We start from the raw sequence: 25,217 nt of genomic DNA, 5'->3' as shown, positions 1-25,217 counted from the left end.
TTTAGGGAAAAGAGATTGTTAAAGGATGATTTGCAAAAATATGTCTTTAAAACAGTATTTAGAATTTTCTGGGTCGAATATCTGTCTACGTAGTCCTACGACCCTGTACAAAATCTTGCCCTAAACGAAATTAAAAGAGCAGATACTACTTAATAGTGAAATATTGGTACTAGGTTAACATTTGCAAAAAAATATTTTTCAGAAAGGAATGTGCTTGGAATTCAATGTGAACGAATCAGTTAATTGCTGTGTTTATTCCGAAGCTTTTATTTTGGAGACCTAGATCACAAAATGACATGTTTAATGTTTACAACAGATATTAGAAATTGAGATGTTTTTTTATTTCTACTATTTCAGAGTAAAATTGTAGATAATGTTCCAAACCATCATCAAAAAAGGCAGGGCACATTTTTATGTATATAAACTGTACATAAAAACAAGGCACTATACATTTGGGGAGACATTAAGGTAGAAAGGTGAATTCGCATAGATTCCATGCCAGGAAGTGCATTTTCTGTTCCTTTTTGCACCGGAAGCAGCACTCAGAGCAAGTGAGACCGAATGCCGAACAGACGCTTCTGAACACGGTGGGTATAGCGTTGGCGGCCGAGCTAATTCCACAGAAACAACTCCATCTACCCTTTAATATTATTTTGACACCCCCCAAAATCTTAAAAGTGAATGAATACATATCACTTTGTTAAATACATATTTGATTTATATGGTGTTTATATAAATATATATATTTTAGAATCCACAAACTATCAAAATGACACTTTATAAAGAGAACTGCTTAAAAAAAAATAGGCCACACTTAGCTGGAACAGGAGGGCGGTGCCGCGGCCGCCACTGCCGCTGCCGCCGGGCGCTGGGGCGCACCTGCGGGGTTTTTATTAACATTACCTGCTGAATCGCGGAAAGAGTTCCCGAAGAGTTCTCTTAAACATTTACAAAATACACAACTCCAGGACAAGCAGGAGAGCTAATAACTTCAGGTTTTGAAAACTCTGATTAAAAAATGCTTTTAAAAATACCAGCCCAAAAAATATTCATTTTCCTGGTCCAATGGTATTGAAAGTGACAACTGAGGTTCCGCCAGCATCTCTGTGCTCAGAACAGACCTTTCGCTTTCTTCAGGTTCACCTGCTTCCAGGCGGGCAGTGCACTGTACTCCTCCCTCGTCATGTCTAGTGCAAACTGGAAGAATCGGGAGAAAAGCCCAGTGGCTGAGTAAGAGGTCTCTGGTACCCGCCCAGCGTGTGGTTTAATTGCTATACCACCTGAAGAAACACTTACCTCGAAGTCTTCATCGGTGAGATAAATCTCAAGCTTCAGAGGGTCAACTCCCTCGGGCAGTGGCCTGGCGAGGAGATCAGCCAGTGGGTAAATGGTTTTACAGAGCTTGGCTAACACGTCTTCCACAAGGGTGATCTGATTTGAGACTTCCGTATCCTAGAGAAGAGGAGGGGGCAGAAAGAACCATGTCCCATACCTGAACACCCTCTGTCGTGTGCCTGCAAATACACAGCCCTGTCCAATCTGCACCCCAGCCTGGGGACCCTCCCTCAGGGGGAAACAGGGCTCTAAAGTGGAAAGGAATTACTCAAAGCCCCCCAGTTCTCCCCAGGACTGTAGGTACCATCTTCCCCCTAAGTGTTCAACAAGTCCTGCCTCTGGGCTGCCTCAGAAGGAAAGGTTAGGGACCTTTCCTACCCACTGAGGGAATTATGACGTAAGATTATTAAACTTGAAGTCTAAACACTGGAAACATCCAAATAATGATGTTTGTTTAATAACACTTAAAAACAATTAGAAAATGCATCTAGAATATGCTGGGGTTGAATCTAGAATTTTTTTAAAAATAATCACTGTGTGCCTTTTAGTTTATTCAGGTAAATTGTCTCCCTCTGTTAAAGTGAATCCCAGATTGGCTGCCTTCCTAGTGGGTGGGTGGGGGGATGAATGGCCAACACAGGGCAGCGACATCCAGTATAGACTAGCTGTCAGGACGTGGGTTTCAGAGCTAGCCTGAGACCTGGAGCAAGCTGCTTCCTGCTTGTGTGCCTCAGCTCCTTCACCGGTAAAATGGGGATTATAACATGATGACTCTTAATGGACTGTTGTGAAAGTTAATGGAGAAATCAATGTAAAGTGCTTGGAGAAGCGCCTGGCACAGAGTGAGCTCTCAGTGAATGTTCATTATTATTACAACTTGTCGACGTGGGAAGCCAACTGTTCCCTGGCCGAAAGCCCACGGACCTGCACAAGACGTTGTACAGCCCATCGCCAGCTCCAGTGATCGAGAGTAAATACAAAAGAATGGCCATGATTTACGGCCTTGAACTTGGACCACAGTGACAGTGCTCCCATTCCCTGGAGCTCTATAGTCCCGTGGATCACACATTTATCTATCGAGCACAGAGCCCCCTCGCTGACGGTGTTGGATGGCAAGGCTGCATGAACCCTCCCTGTGCCCGTGAAGTCCATGTGGCCACAGAGGCGTGGGACTGGCGGTGATGCTGGCCCTAGGAAACAGGCTCCCTCCGTTGTTCGGCGGCAGCAAACTTTTCTTGTTTAAACTAATTCAGACCTCCTATTAAATGCACTCATGCCATCTCTAGCTCCCCCCAAAAAAGCAGCTCTTCTACTCAGTGAGAAAACCCAAAGAAACGGACCTACGGACCTGTTACTCACCAAACCAAAAACACTCTTGGAACTGCTGTTCCTAGCAACGTGAAAAACTCATAAATTAAGAAATTCTATATAGTTGCAGGAAGCTTCCTTTTTTTCTGTGCAGTTGGAAATGATAACATTCTAGTTCATAATATTTTTTGGCAACAGTGATTCTGATAAACGCCTCATGGTAATACCAGGTGGTCTCATAAAAGAATATTAATGAGTTAGCGAACAGCACCCTACCAGGAGGGACTCACAGTACATTCATTCACTGAGTTATCCTCGCAGGTTAATTCATCACGGAGGTGTCTGTGTCTCCTTCACCACAGGCCAATGTCTGAAACACGAGGACTCTGCTGTGCCTCGTGCGGGCCTTGAGAGCAAAGAGGCAGCGGCCTTTATTTATGGATTATTTTCAAAGTAATTAAATTCACCTTTGCTTTTCAGGTTTTGGACCTGAGAACTATGTGTAGAAAATTACCAAAATGCTTTAATTGATTTCTCCTTCCTTAGACTTTTCCTCTTCCTAAACTAATTCTTCATAGACTTGTTAATAACATGTTGTAAATGAAGAGACATGTTCTCATGTGGAAAATGCAATTCCCCCAGGAAAAGTCCACCTATAGTCTAAAAGGTGGGGATACCCCTGCAGAGGGAAGGGGGCGTGCTCACCATTTCTGTGATCTCGGCAATGTCCTCTCTGTGCTCCCAGCTGGGAAACATATTAGTGAACGTCAGGGGCTCCAGGCCCGCGTGGATCAGGTAAGATTTAGGTGGCGGCTTCTTGATATTTTTTCCTGCGGTTACACAGAGGTGAGTGTCAGCAGACCCAGACCCGGAGACCCTGTCTTTCTCTGACTTCCCTCGAAACCTTTTCCTCTCTGCTTGCATCTCTTGACTTCATGCTTAAAGTGGAAGTTACACGTAGTTTATAACAACACATGGGTGACGTTTATATAATCATTTTGTGCATATGACTTTGCATAAAACTGCATGTAATCCACCTGACTCTGTACTTTCTGAACATAACAAAATGTGTCTGGGGCCTTGGACGGGAGGAAGCCTCTCTCGGGGGGTGGGACACGTCCTTCCTTCTGCACTCACCTGCAGAAATATTCCTAATGCAGCATTAAGTTCAAAGAGAACTAAACAGCCAATGCGGCATTTCATAACCCACTGCAGCTTGAACATTTGGTGGGAAGTTTAGCAAGTTATTTTATTACTAAAGAGATTTTCAAGAACAGAATCCATTGTACACCTAGTGACCCTAAACTAATCAATAAAACCTTTAAAATTCAGATAAGAAATGAATTACTGGCATCTTCAGTTTTCACAGAAGCCCATAAATTTTGGGTGGACAGCATAATAAAAAAACCCATGAATTGACTACAGATCTTTCCTTTTCGGCATCATGACGAAAATAATAATGAGTGGTTGCCACTGGCTTTCCTGCCTGCGGGGAGCTCTCCACGCCCCGACAGCGTGTGGCTGTGTGTGGACACTGTGCACTGTATCCTCCCCCAGGGAGATTAATCCTGGGTACAGACGGTTTTAACCAGTCCAGGGCGTTCTGCAATATAGGCAACCCTCAACAACATGGGGTTTCAGGGGCACCAACACCTCATGCAGTCAAAAATCTATGTATAACTTTGGACTCCCCCCAAAACTTAGTCATCCATTGGTATCCACAGGGTATTGATTCCAGGACCCCCCCCCCCCACATATACCAACATCCATGGATGCTCAAGCCCCCCATATAGAGTGTGTAGAGCAATGCACGCAGTCGGCCCTCCACACCCGCAGACTCCCATCTGCAGACTGAAAATACTTGTTGATCCGCAGTTGGCCGAATCCCTGGGTATGAAACCCATGGATATGGAGGACTGACTGTATATCTACTGAAAAAAATCTGTGTATAACTGGACTCACGCAGCTCAAACCTTGTTGTTCAAGGGTCAGTGGTTCGAGGGACAGCCTTCGACCTCCAGGGTTAACAAATTAAATGGCTTTATAATAGAAAAAAGAAAAATGAAATCTCATTCATGCTGGCAGCTGACAATACACTAATCTGAAAATTAATAAGCCTCAAAAGTTAAAGAGAAAATTGGTTTCGTCATTGTCCGCTAGGCTGTGTCAAGGCTGGCTGGCACGCGCAGAGGGAGGCCTGGGCGGGGGCTCTGACCAAGTCTGCAGAGAGCCCCTGGCACTAGGTTCTGAAGGGATGCCGGCTGTCACTGTACCCGAGGGCTCGGGGCCTGCCTGTCAGCACAGCCCTGCAGATGCCTCACCCCGGCAGTACTGGAGCACGGTCTCCATGGCGCTCTTTCGGTCGGAGGCCCAGCGAATGCGGGCGGAACCGGTGATCTTGTTCTCGATGGGCCACCAGCCTTGCCAGAGGTACACCTCATGGTGATTGTCAACCAGGAAAAGCGCTGTGAGGGTGAGGACAGACCAGACAATCAAGCCTCTTCATGGATGCTGCAGCCATGTTTCCCCAAATCTAGCAGATGCCTTCCCTCCTGGCTGCCTTTGTCAGGGGCAGAATCCCCCTGGCAGTTAAATTCAGGGGCAAAGGGACGGTCCTTCAAACATCAAATCAGGAAAGAGAGAGGGGGCGCTGATGATGTGGTCCTCCTTCCTTCCCTCTCCTCATCTCCTCACCTCTCCTCCAGTTCCCTCTCTTGTGGCCCTGCCTCAACCACAGGCATCCTCAGGGCGCTGAGTACAGGGGCAATTATCTCTAAAATCAATGAAAAACTGGAGTGTCTTCATGCGCCCTAAACCTCCCTGACATTCAAGCCCATGTATGACTGCTTCGCCGGTGATGTCAAGTCCATGGCTCTTTTAGAGAGGAATGGGCTCTAAACATCACACTCCTTACCTTTTCTCATCGTCAAACCACCAGCCTACTCTTACTCCATGTGGTAAAGGGGCTCTCACTTTAGCTCAGCTTGCCCTGGGTCCTAGCATACATTTCAGCATTCTGTAAAAACCACACACTTGAAAAGCCAAGTGGAGGTTAGTAACTCATCCTGAGCCACAGGATGCAGAGGGTGGGTAGCAGCCTCCCTTTTTAAGATACTTGCTAATATACCCCACAGTATGACCTGCGTACCCATCACGCTTTTAAGGTGGTGACCTAGGCTGTCAGTGACAGGCGAGGTTCTGGCTATGGCTCCAGGCTCTTGTTGTGGGAGAGGGGTAGCCAACCTTAGACTGAGTCCAGGGAGGGGAGGAGGGCCTGTACACACAGCCCAGTCTCCAGGGACTGTGAGTGTCACAACCAGAATAAGAGCGCACAGGTTCTGTGTTCAGGTGGTGGTCAAGGGGAAACAGACCCGGCCTTGGGATCAGAAGACCTGGGCGAGGCCACGGCTCAGCTGTGCAGCCTTGGTACAACAGGTACTGTCCTTTGCCTAATTCTGCAGATACTTCCAATACCCTGCTCCTTGGCCACCTGCTTTCCCAGGCTCCCTTGCAGCTGGGGTGGCTATGTGACAGAGCTCTGGCCAAAGGGATGCAGGCAGAAAGCTTTTGCTTTATCTGATGAAAGGGAGAGATGAGGCCATCACTTCCCTTTCCCCTACCCCATTCTTCTGTCTCAAATGGAAAGAGGATGGTGGGACCAGGGCAGACAACTGTGGACCGCAGGGCAGGAAGACTGAGGGAAGGCTGGGCAGCAACAGACACGCCAGGCCTGACACTGCTGTACTCAACTTATTCCTAACAGATGTGCTTGGGTGACTTGAGTCACTGAGCCTCAGTTTCTTATATTGTGAGGTTGATGCCCCTTTTCTTCTGGGGTGGGGGTGAAGATTAAATGCGATAATATTTTTTTAAATGTTCTGGCGGTGTACTTGACAAATAAAAACTGCCTAATGAATGCACAAGGGGAATGAAAAGGCTTTTCGGATGGTGCATCTTCTGCTGCTCAGCACGACCTCTGTCCTCTGGGGGGCGTACCTGGCTGTGGGGCGCTGTACAGGTCTTCCTGCAGGAAGGGCATGGAGTTGACCACTGAGGGGTCCCGGGCAGGGTACATGAACTCCGTGGCTGAGAAGTCCCCAGAGGAGCTGCTGAGGATGAACAGGCGGGGTGTGAAGTTAAAATTTCCAGGATCTTGGAAAGAAAAGAGAACAAAGGTAAAAACAAAATATGCACCAAAGAAAATCTCAGAGGGATTGGAGAATTCATACAAAATAAGAAATAATCAAAGAATTAGTATAAAAAATAGGTAGCATTTATCTGAACTTGGAGGCAGGGAAGTCCTTTTTAATCATAATTGCAAAAGAAGTTATCAAAGGAGAAGAGATTTATGCACTGACAACACAGAAATAAAAATGACATTGCAAAAAACCCCCAAACAAACAAAAACCCAAAACCAACAAAGCAAATGAAAAGGTAAGTGAAAAAGTGGGAAATAAGGAAACTTGCTAGTATCCCTAGTATATCAAGGAAAATAGTGAAAAGATCAATATCTCAGTAAGAAATGTGCAAAAAAAGCACAAATAAAACATTCAAAGTAGAAATACAAATGTCTAAAATATAATTTTTTATACAAATAAAAAATTAACGTCAAAAGCGTTTAACGGTACTCCTAATTTTAAGCCATTGATTGAGAATGGCGCTCAGGTAGCATTTTCCCCAGTAGTGTCCGCGGAGGTGAGAAAGCATTTTCCCCAGTAGTGTGGGCGGAGGTGAGAAAGCATTTTCCCCAGTAGTGTCCGCGGAGGTGAGAAAGCTGATGTGCCGACTGTGACCGGGCTGGGAACTGCACAGCCTTCTACTCTGCCGGCGAGGACGAACCTCGTGCCAACGTTCTGTCGGCACACTTGGTGATTTGGATATGAACTGTAGGACTTTTATTAGTTGAACACAGCAGTTCCATATCCAGGAATTTACCTTAACTGGGTTAAGATCATTATTTTAAAAATTATTCACAACTGTATCATTATATCATAGAAAAAATGGAAATATCCCATGTCTCTGATTAGTAGAGCCAGGTTATGTAGAAAATGTCGTATGTTATAGAATATTCATGGAATACCCTACAGCCATTCAAGTCTAAATATTAACAACTTGGGAAGTTGTCCGTAAAAAATTAAAGGAAAAACCCAGGTTATAAAACAATATGTATAGTGCTATCCAGATTTTATTAAAAAAAATATATGTATGTATAACATAGAGAAATGCCAATTCTGGTTATCTTTGAGAGATGTGGTTATAAGTGACTTATTTTCCTTTTTAACTTCTCAGCATTTGTAAACATTCTCCACCATTAATGTTGATTAGGTGAAAGAACTATATAAAAACTGCAAACATGGAGAGGCCGTATGACAGAGGGGTTATGTGTGCACTCCGTTGTTGTCCAACTTGGGAAAGTGGACTCACTGCTCTGAGCTTCAGTTTCTCCTCAGCAGGAGTCGCAGTGTTGCATCGTAAGGATTCAATGAGTTAAGGTCTTTCAGGTGCTTCGTGTCTGAGTCATACTCACTGCTTAGTATTTGTTACGCTTTCTTCTTGTGTTAATCTGCGTTTAAGTCGGTCTGTATACCTTGAGTGTGTTGTGCATTTAAATACAGACCGAGGTACTCTCTGAGTGAAACTCCACTCCTTGCCTGCACCCAGGAAGCCGGCCACACTGATGGCACCTTGTTCCACAGGTCCGCACTGTGTCATTGCTCATCTGGTTCCCCGAATCTTCTCCTCATCCTCCCTCCTCTCAAGTCACACCTACCTCCATCCAGCTCCCTGTAAACTGCTCCACGCTAATGCCTTGTCTCTGAGGAGCTGGGTGTGATTTTTCCTCGTGGAAGTAATGTTTTTTTTCTTTTGAACTTTCAACCTCCTTCGCCTGTACCTCTTTCATAACACATAACATTTTTATTTGGCGTTATAGTCACACATATTTTTTAGCCTTATTGGGTTGTAGGTCCATGAGGACCTAACCTATTTAATTCATCGTGTGTTGCACATAGTAGGTGCTCAATAAATACGTCTTGAGTAAATGAGTGACCAGAGGCTACGGAATGCGGGCTTACCTTGGAGCATGCAGTCGTAGGCTTTCCTGTCTCTCCTTCCTAACGCGTCCCAGAATCCCAGCGGCTCGGAGCCTTCGTCGCACTCGTGTATGGTCACTTTGCTGCTGCTGTGCAGCCCTGCTTCCAAGGGGCACCTGCGTGGATGCCAGTCGTTGCTGTCAGGCTTTGCAAGTGCCGGCGGCTCACAGTTATTCAAGACTAAGCCTACAGGTGAGCTAACCTCTCTCTTCTACTTTTTCACCAAAACAGTTCTCGCTAATGAGTAAAAACATGCTCCGTGGCGAAGGGGTTGGCTTCGCCCTTACAGAGCACCACACAATTACTTATAACATGTAAGGAACATATATACATTTTTATATATAATGTACGTATTTACTACTCCTGGTCCTCCCCCGCTGGAACGTAAGCTTTGTGCGGACAGAGACTTGGGTTTGCTCACTGGCAAGTCCCTAGTCCCTAAATCTGTGCTTGGCACTAAGTAGGTGCTCAAGAATTTCTGTTGAATGAATGAGTTCTTTGTTGTTTTGTTTTTTTCTCAGGGGTCCAAGTAAAAAATCTGATGGGCCATGACTGCCTTTGGATGTCTTAGGGAACATCATTTATCATCCCTCCCCATTCCCTGGCCCTCAGGACAGTGTTCGAGATGAAAGATCTAGCTTCACAGCTGTCTGCATGTTGAAAGGTCACTTGCCTTCCTTCTCCTCTCTGCTCTCTCCATGTGGCGGTCGGGTTTTGAGCAGCCACAGGGAAAGCAGGCCCACCTTGCACTGTCCTGATGCCCAGAGAATGGATTTTACCAGACTGCGCTTTGGCGGTAAGTTGTGGCCCTGGGAAACTCCTCATTTTTACTGTACAGATGTCACCAAGGCCCTCCCAGTTCGCAAGGAGGAAACGCTGGGCCCCTCCTGAATGACCGGGACACTGGGATTTCTATGGCTGCCGGCAGTGCTCACCTGGCACAGGCTGCTAGGAAGAGGGAGCCCGGCTGCAGCTGGACTCTAGGCAGGTGCCCGGCCGCTGCAGCCCACCCCGAGGGCCTCACTTCCTGCTGCAGCTCCGTGTGTTTTCTCTGTCTACGTGGTTGATGTCAGTACCCAGCCAGGCAGGAACAGAGCCCTCTGCCTGCTGTGCTGGGTCTGAGAACCGCCCCAGGGACCCAATAACTCACTATCAGGGGGCTGCCTTAGAGAACGCAAAAACACAGCCCTTGTCTGAAGAGGGGACGTCTTATATTGTACCAAAGTCTTCATTAGCTACACGCTTTTTAACATTCCAGTGTTTTGTCAAAATTAAAATCCTGAACTTCAAAAAGCTATTTGAAATTTGCTGTTTAAGGAACAAAGGATGTTAAGATCGTAATTCAACGGCTGAGTCACATCTCTGAAGAAATTAAAGTACTTATTGGGGTCCTTTCACTCATCCTTCACTCGGCCTTTTATGAGGCAGGTAAGTCCTCAAAAGGTGGGAGGGAGAAGCCCTCAAGCTGGACTGTTGGCTGAGACGTGTCACATCTACTTGGAAGGTCAGGGGCCCTGATACGGTAATAAGTAGCCTTGGTGAAGTCGCTGCATGCACACTTGGACGTCCACTAGGAGCCCTGGGCACCCTCTGGCCTTACCCTGCACCCCCCACAGGCAGCCCTTCCAGAAGAAGCCCTCACACAAGCAACACTCACTGTTCTTTGATTTTATTTGCTGCAGTCCTTCCAACCTCCTTCGTGTGGGCTTGGGCTTTGCATCCGTGCCACAGGTAAATGAGGGCTTTATTTACGTTGAGGACAACCATGGACGTCCTGGACCTCAAGCTACTACAGTGGCAGGCCACTTCCAGCAAATTTCCTTCCACGGGCACTTCTCCTCGCACACAGTACAGCCTCCACTCACCTGCAGGGGGCACCAGCGGCACAGGGTTAGGAGCTGTGCTACACTGGGAGGCAGCCCTGGGATCCCTGCTCAGCTGTCTGCAGCAAACACCATTCCAGGACCAGGAAGGGAAGGTGGAGCCTGAGGCCCTGGGGCCATCTCACTGCCGGGAACACAAATCCTTTCAGACTTAGGAGCAGGGTGCCCAGTTCAAGATGCAGAGAAATCATTTTCACAAAATTTACCAATGCCTAGGTAAGTTGTAGAGCAGGCATATTTTAAAGACCTCTAAAGCTTAGGTCTTTTTGTTTTGAGTTCTGGCCAATAAAAATCTCATAATTTATAATAGAAGATCCACTGGTTTGTGTTTTTTTTTTCCTCCTAAAAAGAGACAGAGTCGCTGTGAGGATGCCGTTTAAGGTGAAGGAAACTTCCAGCCTCCAGCTGCAATGTTGGATCCTGGGTCCACCCCACCCGAGGGCGGACTGTGATATCCCCAAAGGCTGCTTTATGAGTCAGACATTAGAAGGCTTTCCGTGGTAAAGTCACAGCCATAGGAAGAGAGACTTAATAACCCCCAGGCCTATAAAAATACCTTCCAGGAGAGGAACAAAAATCTAACTATACCAGTAAACGTGACTCACTTTGCGCATTTTCTTCCTCCTCTTCCCGTCTGCCGGAGTGCACCACCATCCCCCCCTGGAAGCACTGCAGGAAACAGGGCAGCTCCTTGCCCTGGAGGACCTGGACCTTCCGAGGTAAACACATTAACATAAGCAACCTGCACCGGTTTTCCACAGGCACACAAACTCTAATCCCTGTTGTGGAAAACCTGAAAACGTGTCAAGAAACACCAGCAAAAGCCAGTGGCGATACCATTGTCTAAAGATAACTACTTCAAAATTCTAGCATATAGCTTTCGTTTCAAAGTATTTTTCAGGTATATATATTTTTCCAAACAAAACAAAGATTGTTGTTTTGTGTTGCTTTCTACCCTGATATTTTCAATAACAGTCTGTCTGTTATTGAACATTTTTTTAAAACATGGACTTTGATATTTAAATGGTATTTCACGGTACAGATGTAACTTGATTGATTTAAGCCCATTTTTAACAAAGTGCACCTCTGAGCAGTGAGAATGACTAATCACTGAGTCTGGGGGGAAAGAACTGCCTCTTTTGTCACCTTCCCAAGGGTCCAATCACAGAGCCTGTGCCCCCCACCCACAGGCTGCCCTTGCTGCTGATGCTCTTCCATCAGGGGTTAGCTGCTCCATGGTGATGTTAGGGGTGAGTCAACTCACTCTCACTTTGGCAAGACATTTTCCCTTAAAGAGGAAATTGTTTATTGAGGCTGGAAGTCGGGTAGGAAGCATTTCTCACCATGAATGAGTTTATCAATCTCAGGGCCCATTTTGCATAATTAAGTGCCATTTTGCGGAAGTGTTTTATATGCCTAAAGTGATTTTCCATCTGTTAGCGTGACAAAAAATGAAATGCTTCAACTAGAGAGATTAAGACTCAAAACTCTAAAGATGATTTGGAGGGCATTCATTCACGGCCCTCATACACACACACACACAAACCCAAAGAAAAAGGCATTGAAATGACCCGTTATCAGGAATAGATGAAAACGCTACGGTGACTGACAACTACTGGTAAATACAGTCTGTAGCAGAGGGGGATGGGGCCGAGTGTTGCCCTGTTTCCCGGGAAAATTCTGCTCTCTCCCCTCCTGCTATCGTTAACTATTCACCAAGAGAGTAAAACCATCTGCACATGGTGTCCCGTTTCCCAAACACCCCAGGGGCAGCTCTTCATTACTGGCACTGAAGGATGGAAGCTGAGGCACAAATAACCTGGACACTAAAAAGTTTACAGAATCTTGGTTTTGGGTAGTAGTATCTGCCCGTGATCACGCTGGCTCTGGGGGTGTACAGTGATGAAGACCAGGACAGATGCGGTCTCTTTCCTGTATGTGGTGGAAGACAGTAATAAATAAACAAACGACCACGTCACTTTAGTTTTCCATAGTGGGAAATGCTATGAAAAAAATAACACTTTGGCCCTGGCTAGTGTAGCTCAGTGGACTGAGTGCAGGCTGCGAACCAAAGGGTTGCAGGTTCAATTCCCAGTCAGGGCACATGGTCCCCAGTGGGGGCCACATAAGAGGCAACCACACGTTGTTTCTCTCCCTCCTTTCTCCCTCCTTTCCCTTCTCTCTAAATATAAGTAAATGAAATCTTTTTAAAAAGCTTCATTGTGTAAAAACAATATTTAAAAAAATAACACTTTGGAACATAAATCTGAATTATATGGGGTAAGAGTTACACGCAGATCCGGGGAAGTTCAAAGGCCCTGGGCGGGTGGAACAGGTGTGTGGGAGGAACAGCAAGAAGCCTGGAGCAGCCAGGGGGCCTGTGCAAGAACAGGCGAGGCTGGAGAGATGTGCCGGGCCACCTGTGAGGTGCTTGTGGGCCACGGGGAGCTGAGATTGTCGGCCAAGTGTGGTGACAGCAAGGGGGTGACGTGATCTGGCCTGTTCTGGAAAAAATCACTTGGGGGCCTACTCTGAGGAATGCAGATGTTAGAAATATGCATTTTTACATTAATCTCTGATATTTCCTTAGGGTATATTTGTGCAAGTGGAATAACTGATCAAAGTTTATGAGCATTTTAAGGATCTTGAGCCAAAGCTGTTTTTCAGGACGGCTGTTTCAAGTTACACTTCCATCAGCAGCACGCAAGGGTCCTCGTCCCGCGCCGCCCTGGTCATCCCGGGACCCAGTCTTCAAGCAAACCCCCACCCAGTTTAAAAGTGGAAAAGAGCACCTCTTTGTTTTATTTGCAATTCCTTGATGATTAGTTAAGTGGAAACTTTAAAAAAAAAACCACTCATCGCTCTCTGTCCTTGCTTCGTGGAATTGCCATTCACAGGTACATTTTGTTGAAGATCATGTTACAGCAGGTGGGCCTTCCCGGCCCAGTGGTGGAGGGGTGGGGAGGGGGAGAAAAGTGAGGTGCAGTCTGAAGTCCGGAGAAGTGGGACCTGGACTAAAAGTGTGTTGAGTGAGTTGTCTTTGTTCATCAGAATCAGGTCCTTTGGGGACCAGGCTACACGTAGGGCTCCTGGAAAGGACTCCTCTCCCCTTTCCGGTGCAGCACTCTGCGGGACGTACCTGGGCACCCCTTTCTTCGTCCAGCTCCACTGTCATCAGAGCTGACGTGCCCTTCTCGCTCACGGTCGACTGCCGGCCTTGCCAGAAGAAGTACACGCACCTCTCTTTGCCGGCCACCCTCACGGCGTGCTCGCCCTTCTGCCGGCTCCCCACTGCAAACACACACAACGGTGAGGCCCGTGAGTGGTAGATAAGACAAAGGAAGAGCAAGTTCACAGCTCTCTCCTCAGGCTCCCTGAGGACAAACAGGAAAGAAGCAGCTTTGGGACCACAGGGTGGGGGAGAAATCGTTCCTCACTGGAGGGAAAGTAAATCATGCCGCAGGACAAGGGGAAAACCACCTTCTTCCAGCTGACTGATCCTGAAACTCCAAGCAGGAGAGAAGGGTCTGAAGGGCCCTCCTGATACCCTAAGACGACATCTGTCTTCCTGGGGGAAGGCGGCAGACACTCCAAGTGTGACGGAGAAAACGGTGGCTGCTGAGCAGGGCCCACGGCTCCCAAGACGCAGACGCATTTTCCATATTATACCACTCTCTGGCACAGATTAGCTGGTGGAGCAGAGATACTGAAAACAACAGCTGGGCCAGCTTTAAGCACAAAGGAAAAATTTTAGCCTGTTAAAACTATTCTAGTAAAAAAAACCCACTTTGAAGCCTCAAAGTTCTGTCAGAAATGGATGTGATGAATTGCTGATGTATCACTTTCATGAAGTAATCTGGGATTTAAATAATATCTGTCACCAGGGCTGTAGCCAGGATTAAGTGCCAGTTATTCTCCCTGTCTGGCACCTCGCAGGCATTCGAGACCTATTAGCAGCCCACAGAAGGCCAGTCTCACTGAGGAGCAGTCACAGAAAGCTAATTGGTTAAGTGGTTGATTTAGACAGTATTTCAGACCTCAAAATCGCTACCTTTAGGAAGAGATCTCACTCGAAACTCCCCCTGGTTCATTTGTTCAGCAAATACTTACTGAGCACCTACTATGTGCCAGGGAACTCTAGGATACTGGGGCTACAAGGATGAGTGGGACAGACAACTTCCCTGCTTTCGTTCTAATAAGCAAACAGATGAGCAAGATGCTTTGGAGACAGCGGTAGTGATGCAGAAAACAGGCAGGGGCCGGGGGAGTGCCTGAGGGACTGCCTGAGGGAGGAAGGCCTTTCTGCAGAGGTGGCTGAGTGGAGGCTGGAGTAAGGTCAGGGGCCCCATAAGTGGGGGTCAACAGTGGGGAGGATGCAGGTGGTTTTAACACTCACCACACGCCTTAAAAATTAATGATAATAACTGGACTCTGTTCTATATTACTTCAATTTTCCTCTGCTCCCATCCCAAGTACCAAATCACAGCTGTCTTGAGATTTGAACATAAGAAGAAAGCTTACTTAAGTTCTTCAGAGGTCAGAAGCCATATTTATTTATTTGTTGTTTTTTGGCCTGTTAGCAAAGGACTCTATAACAGTTTTCATAAATGGTTATAATTCTCAAAGTACTCTGACGAAGCACGGCCTTTAGTGCCACCTGCTGCACCCCTGAACTCGCCGGGCCCGGGCGTTTGTACCCAGGCATTTGTACGCGGGCGTAGAGAGATAGCAGCCACCAGTGAGCAGACTCTAAGTGCCCGCGATTAATCTGGAAGCCACCTGATTGAAACTTATGCTGATTTAGATGGGAACAAAGGTTTGCTTTTGATTAGCAATCTTCAGTGGAGTGAAATTTAGTCAGGTTAACTAGATTGTGGGGAAAAGATATGTTTAAAATAGATCATAGCAGTTGATACCTGTCTTAGGATTCGCTGGCATTTAAGTACATTGTATAAATAGACAGTCATGCTTAATAACCACTGTTTTACACCCTAACGTTCTAAAATGGATTTGAGTGTATCTATGTAAAATAGAATTGTATTTCTATAAAAATATTTCATTAAACAAACTTTTCACTTTTTTTTGCCATTTTATTCATCATACCCAAATGTACTCCTATATACAGCTTAATTTTTTAACTCATTCATTCATTTTTAATTTTAGCAAAGTGAAGATTAGTCTATTAGTAGTAAGAACTTCTGGAGTATAATTATTATAGTGTGACCAAATGCCTAATTTAAGCCATCAAAGTACTTTGAGAAGTGAGACTGTTAGCAACAGTTGTATTCAGAAGTAACAGAGAACCGAAGTATGAAGCCCTGCCCACGGGCCCGCGGTCTGACGCAGAACCCCATGTGCTGACTGCCTGCTTAGAGGAACTTGACCTTTATCACGCTCCAGAGTGGCCTGACCCAGCATCATTGGGTACCTCACGCAGTTTGCTTCCTGACCTTCAGGGGCACAAGCCATGCCCTGCAGCCTCTGAGGTGGTCACTAGGGCAGGACACCGGCCCACCGAGGCTTCTAGTCTCTCTTTTGTGGAGCCCAAGGAACTAGCCTGTCTATGTGCCTATGAGGGGAGGCTGGTGTGAACCACAAAGATGACAGTACCGTCTCCACAGCTGCTGCTTTCTGCGGAGCCTGACCCAGCACATCCTGAGCTCCAGGTTCAGCTCTGTCTGCAGGTGCAGGCCTTGTTGGGTGCGAGTGATGAGGGGCTGGACTAGCAGTTGCCAAGGGACCAGTGCTTCCATGAGGAACACGGTGTGACTGCAAATGCCACTGGTCTATGCTTTCTGCTCCCAGAAGGTGGTCTGGGATCTGAATGCTCCTCACTCTAACTTAATTCTCTGAAGCTGGACTTCTTCAAAGTTATAACTTTGCCCATACAGATACTGCTGGATCTGGCTGTGAGATGAACACATTGTTTATTGGGGAGAAATACAGAACTTAGTTGCCCGGCTCGAAGCATTATTTCTTAGGGGCATCCACGTAAATCGTCTATGAAGACCTCAAATCTTAGGTTTACCTGTTATTTCATTTAAACTTCATTTCTTTCTTTCTTTCATTCATTCATTTGCTGTTACTTCCTTTTTATAACTGACAGCTAAGGTGAGGAAATGACTCGATTTCACACTGCAGAGCCCCTTGGTCTCCATTTATATAACATGCGGTTCCCCATGCATTTTAAGAATAAAAACTATGTATGTCTTTAAGGTTGTTCCTTAAAATTCCCTGTTCCACAGCCCCAAAGGTTAGTAGTAGTATCTTCCCACCAAGTTCCCTGTTCTTACTTTTATGGCCAACCAGCAGCACAGATTATTACTCCGGTTGGCCAACTCTGCGTCACATCCAGGAGCTTAAATCTACAGCAGTGACTCATGGGAGTCGCTCTTGTTTCTTTTGGGTGACTCCACTCATTATCTCATCTGCAAGTTAAATGCAGTAATTATGCTGTCACTCCTGAGACGTCACTGACGGTTATTTCCTGCACCTACCAGGTGAACCCGTGCAAGGCACAAGGCACGTGCTAAACGTTGCAATACTAGACTATAATGTTCTGTGGGCTGGGTGTTATAATCTCTACCTTCCAGGTGAGATACCCGAGGCCCAGAGCGTTAAGTAACCTTACCCAGCTCCCTAACCTGGTGGGGAGGGCCTGAGAGAAGACTCAGAACCAGGCTGCATGGCGTCAGGGCCCTCGAACTTCCCTCTAAGTGACAGGGTCTCCTTACGAAAGGGAAAATGGTTCAGCATGCAGCTCTGCTCTCTCCGAGCTGTGTGACTTCAGGGCAGACACTTAACCTTGGTGTCCCGCTCCTTGTCTGAACAATGAGCACAAGGACCGACACAGCTCACACACTCTCCGGGGAGACTCTCAGCCAGGGCCTGCGGTAGAGCCCCCAGTCTAGACCTTGGGGGTGGGGTGGCCCTCAGTGCCTGTGCCCAGTTCTGGGCATAGCCCCACACAGCCCTCCCGCCCGCCTTCCCGCTGAGGCAGATGCCATCTCAGGGGACCGCACCCTCCTCCTCCAGCATGATGTGGGCGCCTCTGTCTGTGCCTCACTGTCACGAACACCATGTGCTTCTTGAAGGCAGTGTCTGAAGTATTTACTTGCTTCCTATAAAAAGTCTCTCACACACAGTAAATGCTGTCCAGTTGATTAAATGATTTATTTCTGATAAATTAGGAAAGAAATCAAATGACTCTAAGTCTGCAGGTGTTTGATCGGCAAACCACCTGGAGGGCAAGGGGACTGTAAGGAGGTGAATCAACTCTTCTGGAGACGCATCTCGAAATCACAGAGCTGCGATATAAACTCTCTGCTAAATAGGTAGGGATGATGGACACTACGCATAACATGGGTAACACCTGTTTTTTGAAAAAGAAAAGGGATTCTCTCTCCAAAGTTCACTCACTGTTCTTGCTGTTTGTCTCTGGCACAAAGCACGCAGCTGAGTGTTTTGCTAGAAAGAGTATTTCTCTGACGGGACCACTAGGAGCTTGACAATGTATTTATTCTACCAGATTTATAAAGCACTGCTGGGTTCTCAGCCTCATAGGGAATAGCTTCTTTCATTTTTAATACACTTTTTTGTACAATAATGTTACTACACCATTTGGTTTCAGTTCTAAATCATCCAGATATGCTTTGCTTAATGACTTTAATTTTAATAGCATCCAGCCACATGGCAGTATCACCTGGAGGCAAATTGTCACTCCTAGAAAACATCTGGGATAGGGCAGGGGAGGGAAGAGGGTCCCGGAAAAAACTTAACTCGCGAGTTTAATTTCTATAAGGGCACATCCCAGACGTTAGCAATAGTGCGTTGCTAGGAGTTCACCTATAGGTTTCCTAAGTGGTTCTCAGAGCAAATGTGTATGCTGGCACAACTGCACCCCCACGGCCAGGGTGAGACGGGGCTCACAGGGGTCTGGCTCCAGCAGCCCTGCAGTTCCAGCCCCTGTGCTGGGGCCGGGCCTGGCTCAGTTTGAAGAAAACATGAGTCACTGACCTGCGGTGCTCACCATGTACTTCCACTTGACCACATAGGCATCCCCTTCGTGGAACTGCCCGATGCTCTGTTTGGGGAGCCTGCTGTAGTCGAATTCAAGGATATGCCAGACATCCACAGAGACACTGGCAATCTCAAACTGCCTCCTGTCATCCCCTTCCACCAGGCCATAGCCACGGCCCACGTTCACCCCGTCCAGCACAGTGCCAGCTGTCGTCTGGGGCACTGGCACCATCCGGGTCACATCGTAGGGCTTGACTTCAGCCCTAGGATCATCCTACAAGGAAACATAAAAATGCCTGTTCAGTTCCATGTTTCCCCAGATGTTCTTCTCACACTCAGTGCTGTTTCACTGTTAACGGGACAGCGCAAGGGTGCAGATATCACACTCTGTCTGGGGGCGTTGAACTGCTTTAGGGAAAGGCTGCATTTAATGGGAAGACTTCGGAGGCCTGAACACCCTCCCCCCCATAGTGAATGGGATGCCCGCAAACCCAAAGGTGCAAACAGGACTATTTTCACTCTCAGGGTAGGAATGTAACTGGAAACTGGTTTGTTGTTCTTCTGGTAAGCCCTGGGAAGGCTTTCGGCTTTCGGGTCTCTTTTGTTGGGACCCAAACCAAGCCCTGAGGTTTGAGAACTGGCTACTTGGAATACCTTCTGCTGGGCAAGTTCACTGGCGTTCTTCTCATTAGGTCTCTTCAGTTCAGTCCAATCGAGAAATTTCTCTTTGAACAAAATAGTCTCATTGTGTTCTGTAAGTCTCCCAAATATTGCCCAATCAGGCCGCCCCTGTCCTTTTCTGCAGGTGGGTGGGGTGCAGACAGGAAAAGAACCAAGATTAAGCCATGATAAAATAAAGAAATTGAAAACAAACACATGTGGTCACTGGAGGAAAAAAAACCTCAGAATACATAAGTAGTATACAGAATGAATGGTTTATTCTTACTTATTCTACCAAATACTTGACATTTTAGCCTGAAGCCTTGCAAAGCTTTGTGCCCATGGAACTGACGAGGGAACCATGTCAGGGCTGACTTGCTTGTATTCTAGCAAATTCTTGCATTTGGGACAGCCTGGGGGTGGCGCACTAGACTGGGAGCAGGGAGGCAGGGGCACATGCGTGTCTTCCTTGCCTCCTTCAGGCCCCTCTGTGCTCCCCAAGTTTCTGTCGAGTTGAACAGATGGGAGTTCACCCTGAGCCCTGTTATTTTAGTCACATCAGAACAAAACTCTCCAGTCTACTCTCCTCTGTTACTGAACTAAACATCCTTTCAGGTGTCAGGAAGTGAACGTCGCATGTTTATCTCTAGGCCACTGGACACGGCAATAGGCAGGGAGAGCACAAGGACACAGGAAGGAGGTGACACAGCCCAGACTGGAGGTCTGGTCCTGCCTCAGGACCTCAGAATGTGAACTGTGCTGGAAACGAAAGGTGACTTAGAGAAAGGAACAGGCAGAGCTCGGGGACATTGCGGGCTGGGTTCTAGACTACCACAATAGAGCGAGTATTGCAATAAAGCAAGTCTAATTTTTTGCTGGTGGAGGGTCCTGCCTTCAAGTGTAAAAGACTCGGTATCTGTGAAGCACAATAAGACAAAGTATGCCCGCCCAGCTGAGAAAATGAATGCTCAAGAGGGCCCAGCCCTGAGAAGGAGGTGCAGGCCTGTCTCATCGTTCCAAATCAATTGTTGATTGTGAATTGTGACCGGGACGCACACATCCCCTCAGACCGACGGGTAGGGCTCACTGGGCCCTGCTGTGGCTCCTGCCTCATCACCTCCTGTTTGGTTTTTGAATACAGTTTCTGACATCACAGCTAGTGCACTTCACAGAGGCTGCCTGTCTCTGGAAAGGAGACCAAGGCAGGGTACAAATACTGCTGCCTTGTACTCCTGGGGCACTTACGGAACCAAGTATCAGTAACTAAGGAAGACGCAGGACTCTCTTAAAAGGCTGTGTCTTCACCAGAAAACTCTGAATGACTGTCTTTTACATACATCTGACTCTGCAGACTTGCAAAGATGCCTACAGACAATGCCCCTGGTTTCAGCGTTAAAAATGTATCTTTAGGCCGTGAGGTTGCATGAACGCAAGAAGAGACTACGGCAGAGTGAGGCTGGGAATGGGAGCAGGAGCAGGCGTGCCATCCCCACCCCCGTGTGCACGGTCCAGCTGGGCTAAGTCACAGATCCTCGGTGGTTTCACCCTCCGTGTTTCTTCAGAAGTGCTGGATGCTTAATCTTGGCTGCACCTTAAAATTTCCGGGGAGCTTTTAAGACATCCTGGCACATAAGCCTCACCTCACACGAATCGAGAACACTTCTCTGGGGCGGGAGCCGGCACATACATATTTTAAAACTCCTCAGCTGGTTCTGATCTGATCTAGTTGAAAACATCGACTTCTAGATCTCTGATTATGTCACTGCTCAACAGGAACTGTCTATCATGGACTTTACGCTTCAGAGTTATATTTTTTGTTTTATTATACCAAATAAAATACCCTTTTTACCCTTAGCTTCCATCTGTAAAATGCTGGTTATTACAGTACTAATTTTAGGTTAAGTGTGCACTTGTTTAAAAAGGATTTGAAAAATTTTCACCGATATGGACAAAGCTTTTGTTTCTATTTGACAATAATAAAATCAGTAATTTGATTTTAAAACAGGAAACTAGGTAGGAAAGGTGGAATTTGTGCACTAGTTCAATAGAAACCATTAAAATGCAGCTACGTGACACCTAATATTCTATGCTGCCTGGGGCACACCTGTTTCTAACCTGTTATGTGGCACATATAATTTAAAAACACTTCTTTTACTCTGGTTATTAAGAAGAAGAACAATCGCTTTGCATAAAGAATTATTTTTCTTTTTTTTAAGTATATTTTTTGATTATGCTATTACAGTTGTCCCATAGCCCCCCTTTATTCCCCTCCGCCCTGCACACCCCCTCCGACCTGCATCCCCACCCCCCTTAGTTCATGTCCATGGGTCATATATATAAGTTCTTTGGCTTCTACATTTCCTGCACTATTCTTAATATTCCCCTATCTTCTACCTACCATTTATGCTACTTACTCTCTGTACCTTTTCCCCCTCTCTCCTCACCCACTCCTCCACTGATAGCCCTCCATGTGATCTCCATTTCTGTGATTCTTTCCTGTTCTAGTTGTTTGCTTAGTTTGTTTTTGTTTTAGGTTCAGTTGTTAATAACTGGGAGTTTATTGTCATTCTACTGTTCATATTTTTTATCTTCTTTTTCTTAGATAAGTCCCTTTAACATTTCATATAATAAGGGCTTGGTGATGATGAACTTCTTTAACTTGACCTGATCTGGGAAGCACTTTACCTGTCCTCCCATTCTAAATGATAGTTTTGCTGGATAGAGTAATCTTGGATGTAGGTCCTTGCCTTTCATGACTTGGAATACTTCTTTCCAGCCCCTTTTTGCCTGTAAGGTCTCTTTTGAGAAATCAGCTGATAGTCTTACAGGAACTCTTTTGTAGGTAACTGTCTTCTTTTCTCTTGCTGCTTTTAAGATTCTCTCCTTCTCTTTAATCTTGGGTAATGTAATTATGATGTGCCTTGGTGTGTTCCTCCTTGGGTCCAGCTTCTTTGGGACTCTCTGAGCTTCCTGGACTTCCTGGAAGTCTATTTCCTTTGCCAGATTAGGGAAGTTCTCCTTCATCATTTGTTCAAATAAGTTTTCAATTTCTTGCTCTTCCTCTTCTCCTTCTGGCACCCCTATAATTCAGATGTTGGAATGTTTAAAGATGTCCTGGAGGTTCCTAAGCCTCTCCTCATTTTTTTGAATTTTTGTTTCTTCATTCTGTTCTGGTTGAAGGTTTCTTTCTTCCTTCTGCTCTACACCATTGATTTGAGTCCCAGTTTCCTTCCCATCACTGTTGGTTCCCTGTACATTTTCCTTTATTTCACTTAGCATAGCCTTCATTTTTTCATCTAATTTCCGACCATACTCAAACCAATTCTGTGAGCATCCTGATTACCAGTGTTTTGAACTGAGCATCTGATAGGTTGGCTATCTCTTCATTGCTTAGTTGTATTTCTTCTGGAGCTTTGATGTGTTCTTTCATTTGGGCCATTTTTTTTGTTGTGTCAGTGCACCTGTTATGTAGTAAGGGGCAGAGCCTTAGGTGTTCACTGGGGCGGGGAAACCCACGTGGCTGTGTTGTGATGCTGTGGGGGGGGAGGGGTCTGAGAGGGAACAATGGCACTTGCTCCATTCTCTGCTGGTTTTCAGTCACTTCCCACAATCAAATTGGGCCCTTCTGGTGCTGATTCCCAGGTGGGTGGACTTGTGTGCATTCTAGGCCCCTGTGGGTCTCTCCAGCGAACTCTCCTGTGAGGCTGGGAGTTTTTTCCACTGCTGCCTCAACCCCTACCGGTGTTTTCAGTCAGAGGTTTGAGGCTCTATTTCCCCACACTGGGACCCTGGGTTGCATGGTCTGTCTTGCTCCCCAGTTGTTCCCCCCAGTTTATCTGCATTCAAATGTGGGACAGCCCGCTCCACCAGCCACCACCTTGCTGTGAGTCCCTCTACCTGGCTGCTCCTCTCTGCCCCTTCCACCCACTTGTCTGGATGAATGTTCCTTCTTTAACTCTTTGGTTGTTGGACTTCCATACAGGTCGATTTTCTGTCAGTTCTGATTTTTTTTTTTGTTTGTAAATTTGTTGTTGTCATTCTTTTGGTTGTGTGAGGAGGCACAGTGTGTCTAAATATGCCTCCATCTTGGCCTGAAGTCAAGAATTATTTTTCATATGAGCACATTTCTTAGAGTTTGTGAATATCTTTACAATTTACCAAAATTACTTTAAAATGTCCAGTACATAGAAAATGTTAAAATTACAATCGTTATTTTAATGCATATTTTCCCCTCTCCTTCCAAGAAAAGGCATAAACATCACCTACTGCCAAATAAACGATAAGCCCTGGGGTTTGAGGGCTGTGCTGGAAAGTGAGAAGTTAGAAGGAAACACATTGCTTTTGCACCTTCATATCGATGGCTGGATTCCAGAGCCTGGGGATTTTTCAGATCGACATGCAATTTTTTAAAACAATTGCTATTCTCCTGTCATAATAGCACCTGGAATGCCGCAGGTAAGAATAATTTGTTTACTCAAGAAATGAAATATAACAAATATCTCCTGGAAGATGACAACATCCATATTTCTGTACTACTAGTTCGGTAAAAGCTAAATAAATGTTCTTTTGTGAATATTCATGGTACTGCATTGCACTCATTTATGAAAACAAACACCTATGAAGAGCAACAATAGACAACGGGGCAAGAACTGAGGCTCCCGAGGGATCTGCTCGCTCTACAATGCCACCCAAGGTCACAGGAGTACCTGGGAATAAGCGGGTTGCATTCTCCAGGATCCAGTGGGTTAATGTCACAGTTCTCATAGTCAAAGGTTCCATTCCATAGGTGCTTTGCCAGCTGAAATGCTATTTTCCGTTGTGCCAATGTAACTTCCTTGCCATGCCACACGTAAACTTCACTACCAAAATCAAACACCAGTACCTGGAAGAATGGCACAGAAGAATTTAGTAACTTCAAAGACAAGCTCCAGTTGGATCAGGGTTCCTATTGACAGTGAGTCAAATGGGCGATGATACAAACCCGGATGGAGCAACCAATACAGACAGAAAAAGACAGCAAGATCTGACCAGTTGGCACTGTCTAGCCAGCCTCCACCCCATGGGTAGGATTCTGTCTTATTGCTCTAAATGTCCAAGGTAATTACCCCTCCTCTGAACACTCCAACCACTTAAAAGTTTTGATTCATCAAAGAGTTAAGGATGTCTTCCTCTCATCCTTCCTTTTTCTCTCCTTCCCTTCTTTTCTCCCTCATTCACTGATTCATTCACGCAGCATACACAGGCCACTAGATACATGCTAGGCACAGAGACCCAGGGGTGTCATCTCTCCTCTGTACAGTTCCAAGGCCCTCAGGGCGGGGATCACACCATACTTACATTTCCAGCAGAGCTTACTGTTTGCTGAGTGAGTACATGAGGGTGGCGCTCTTATTTCTACGCCTGGGGTTTGTGCCACCCTATTTTTCCTACAATAATTTCTCCATTTCCAGTAATCCAAATTCTACTTAATTTTAAAATAGGGTCAATTTCACTTTCTCTTTAAAATTATTCCTGATTATTTCCTTTTCTGTGACTTTTTAAATTTAAACACCCATACATATTATACAATCAATCTAGCTTGAGATTACATTCTTTATAATACTCTCCCAGTCAATGAAATGTTGTGTCTTTCACTTTTTTTCTCAACACTCAGAATACTTAATGGTACTAGAAGTGTACGTATTTAATAAATATTTAATGGTGTGAGAGAAAAAGGCACATAAAAATAAATTACATATATCTAAATGCATCCATTATTCCTGAAACTTAAGGACTGAAGAATATTTTAATACTTATACAAATATCAAAAGATAGGGCTAATGCATACATTTAGCCTAAAATAGAAAAGTCTTCAATGATTTATTGAGCCTCCTCTGAAGAATATTCTAAATTCTGCATCAGTACTTGAGATGGCAGTAAT

The 25,217-nt window shown here is 45.8% G+C and overlaps 1 protein-coding gene across 4 annotated transcripts in view; it reads right to left on the bottom strand.

Annotated features, from left to right (window-relative positions):
- Nucleotides 1-236: 236 nt before the first annotated feature.
- The window catches only part of SVIL (supervillin), a 156,963-nt gene continuing 131,982 nt past the window's right edge, over nucleotides 237-25,217 (bottom strand). For all 4 annotated transcript variants that reach the window (XM_045182714.3, XM_045182719.3, XM_045182722.3 and 1 more), the window contains 12 exons: nucleotides 24,004-24,179; nucleotides 19,292-19,436; nucleotides 18,635-18,911; nucleotides 13,758-13,909; nucleotides 11,224-11,329; nucleotides 10,393-10,600; nucleotides 8,718-8,851; nucleotides 6,640-6,795; nucleotides 4,965-5,108; nucleotides 3,349-3,473; nucleotides 1,297-1,452; nucleotides 237-1,197 (listed from right to left, as the gene is read on the bottom strand). In XM_045182714.3, the coding sequence (XP_045038649.2) occupies nucleotides 1,111-1,197; nucleotides 1,297-1,452; nucleotides 3,349-3,473; nucleotides 4,965-5,108; nucleotides 6,640-6,795; nucleotides 8,718-8,851; nucleotides 10,393-10,600; nucleotides 11,224-11,329; nucleotides 13,758-13,909; nucleotides 18,635-18,911; nucleotides 19,292-19,436; nucleotides 24,004-24,179 (1,866 nt within the window). In that variant the 3' untranslated portion in view covers nucleotides 237-1,110. The remainder of the gene's footprint in view (nucleotides 1,198-1,296; nucleotides 1,453-3,348; nucleotides 3,474-4,964; nucleotides 5,109-6,639; nucleotides 6,796-8,717; nucleotides 8,852-10,392; nucleotides 10,601-11,223; nucleotides 11,330-13,757; nucleotides 13,910-18,634; nucleotides 18,912-19,291; nucleotides 19,437-24,003; nucleotides 24,180-25,217) is intronic.

Source organism: Desmodus rotundus, chromosome 4, assembly GCF_022682495.2.
Source record: "Desmodus rotundus isolate HL8 chromosome 4, HLdesRot8A.1, whole genome shotgun sequence".
Taxonomy (NCBI): Eukaryota; Metazoa; Chordata; class Mammalia; order Chiroptera; family Phyllostomidae; genus Desmodus; species Desmodus rotundus.
Note: the sequence above shows the minus strand (reverse complement) of the source record. Positions and strands in the feature narration are given on the sequence as shown.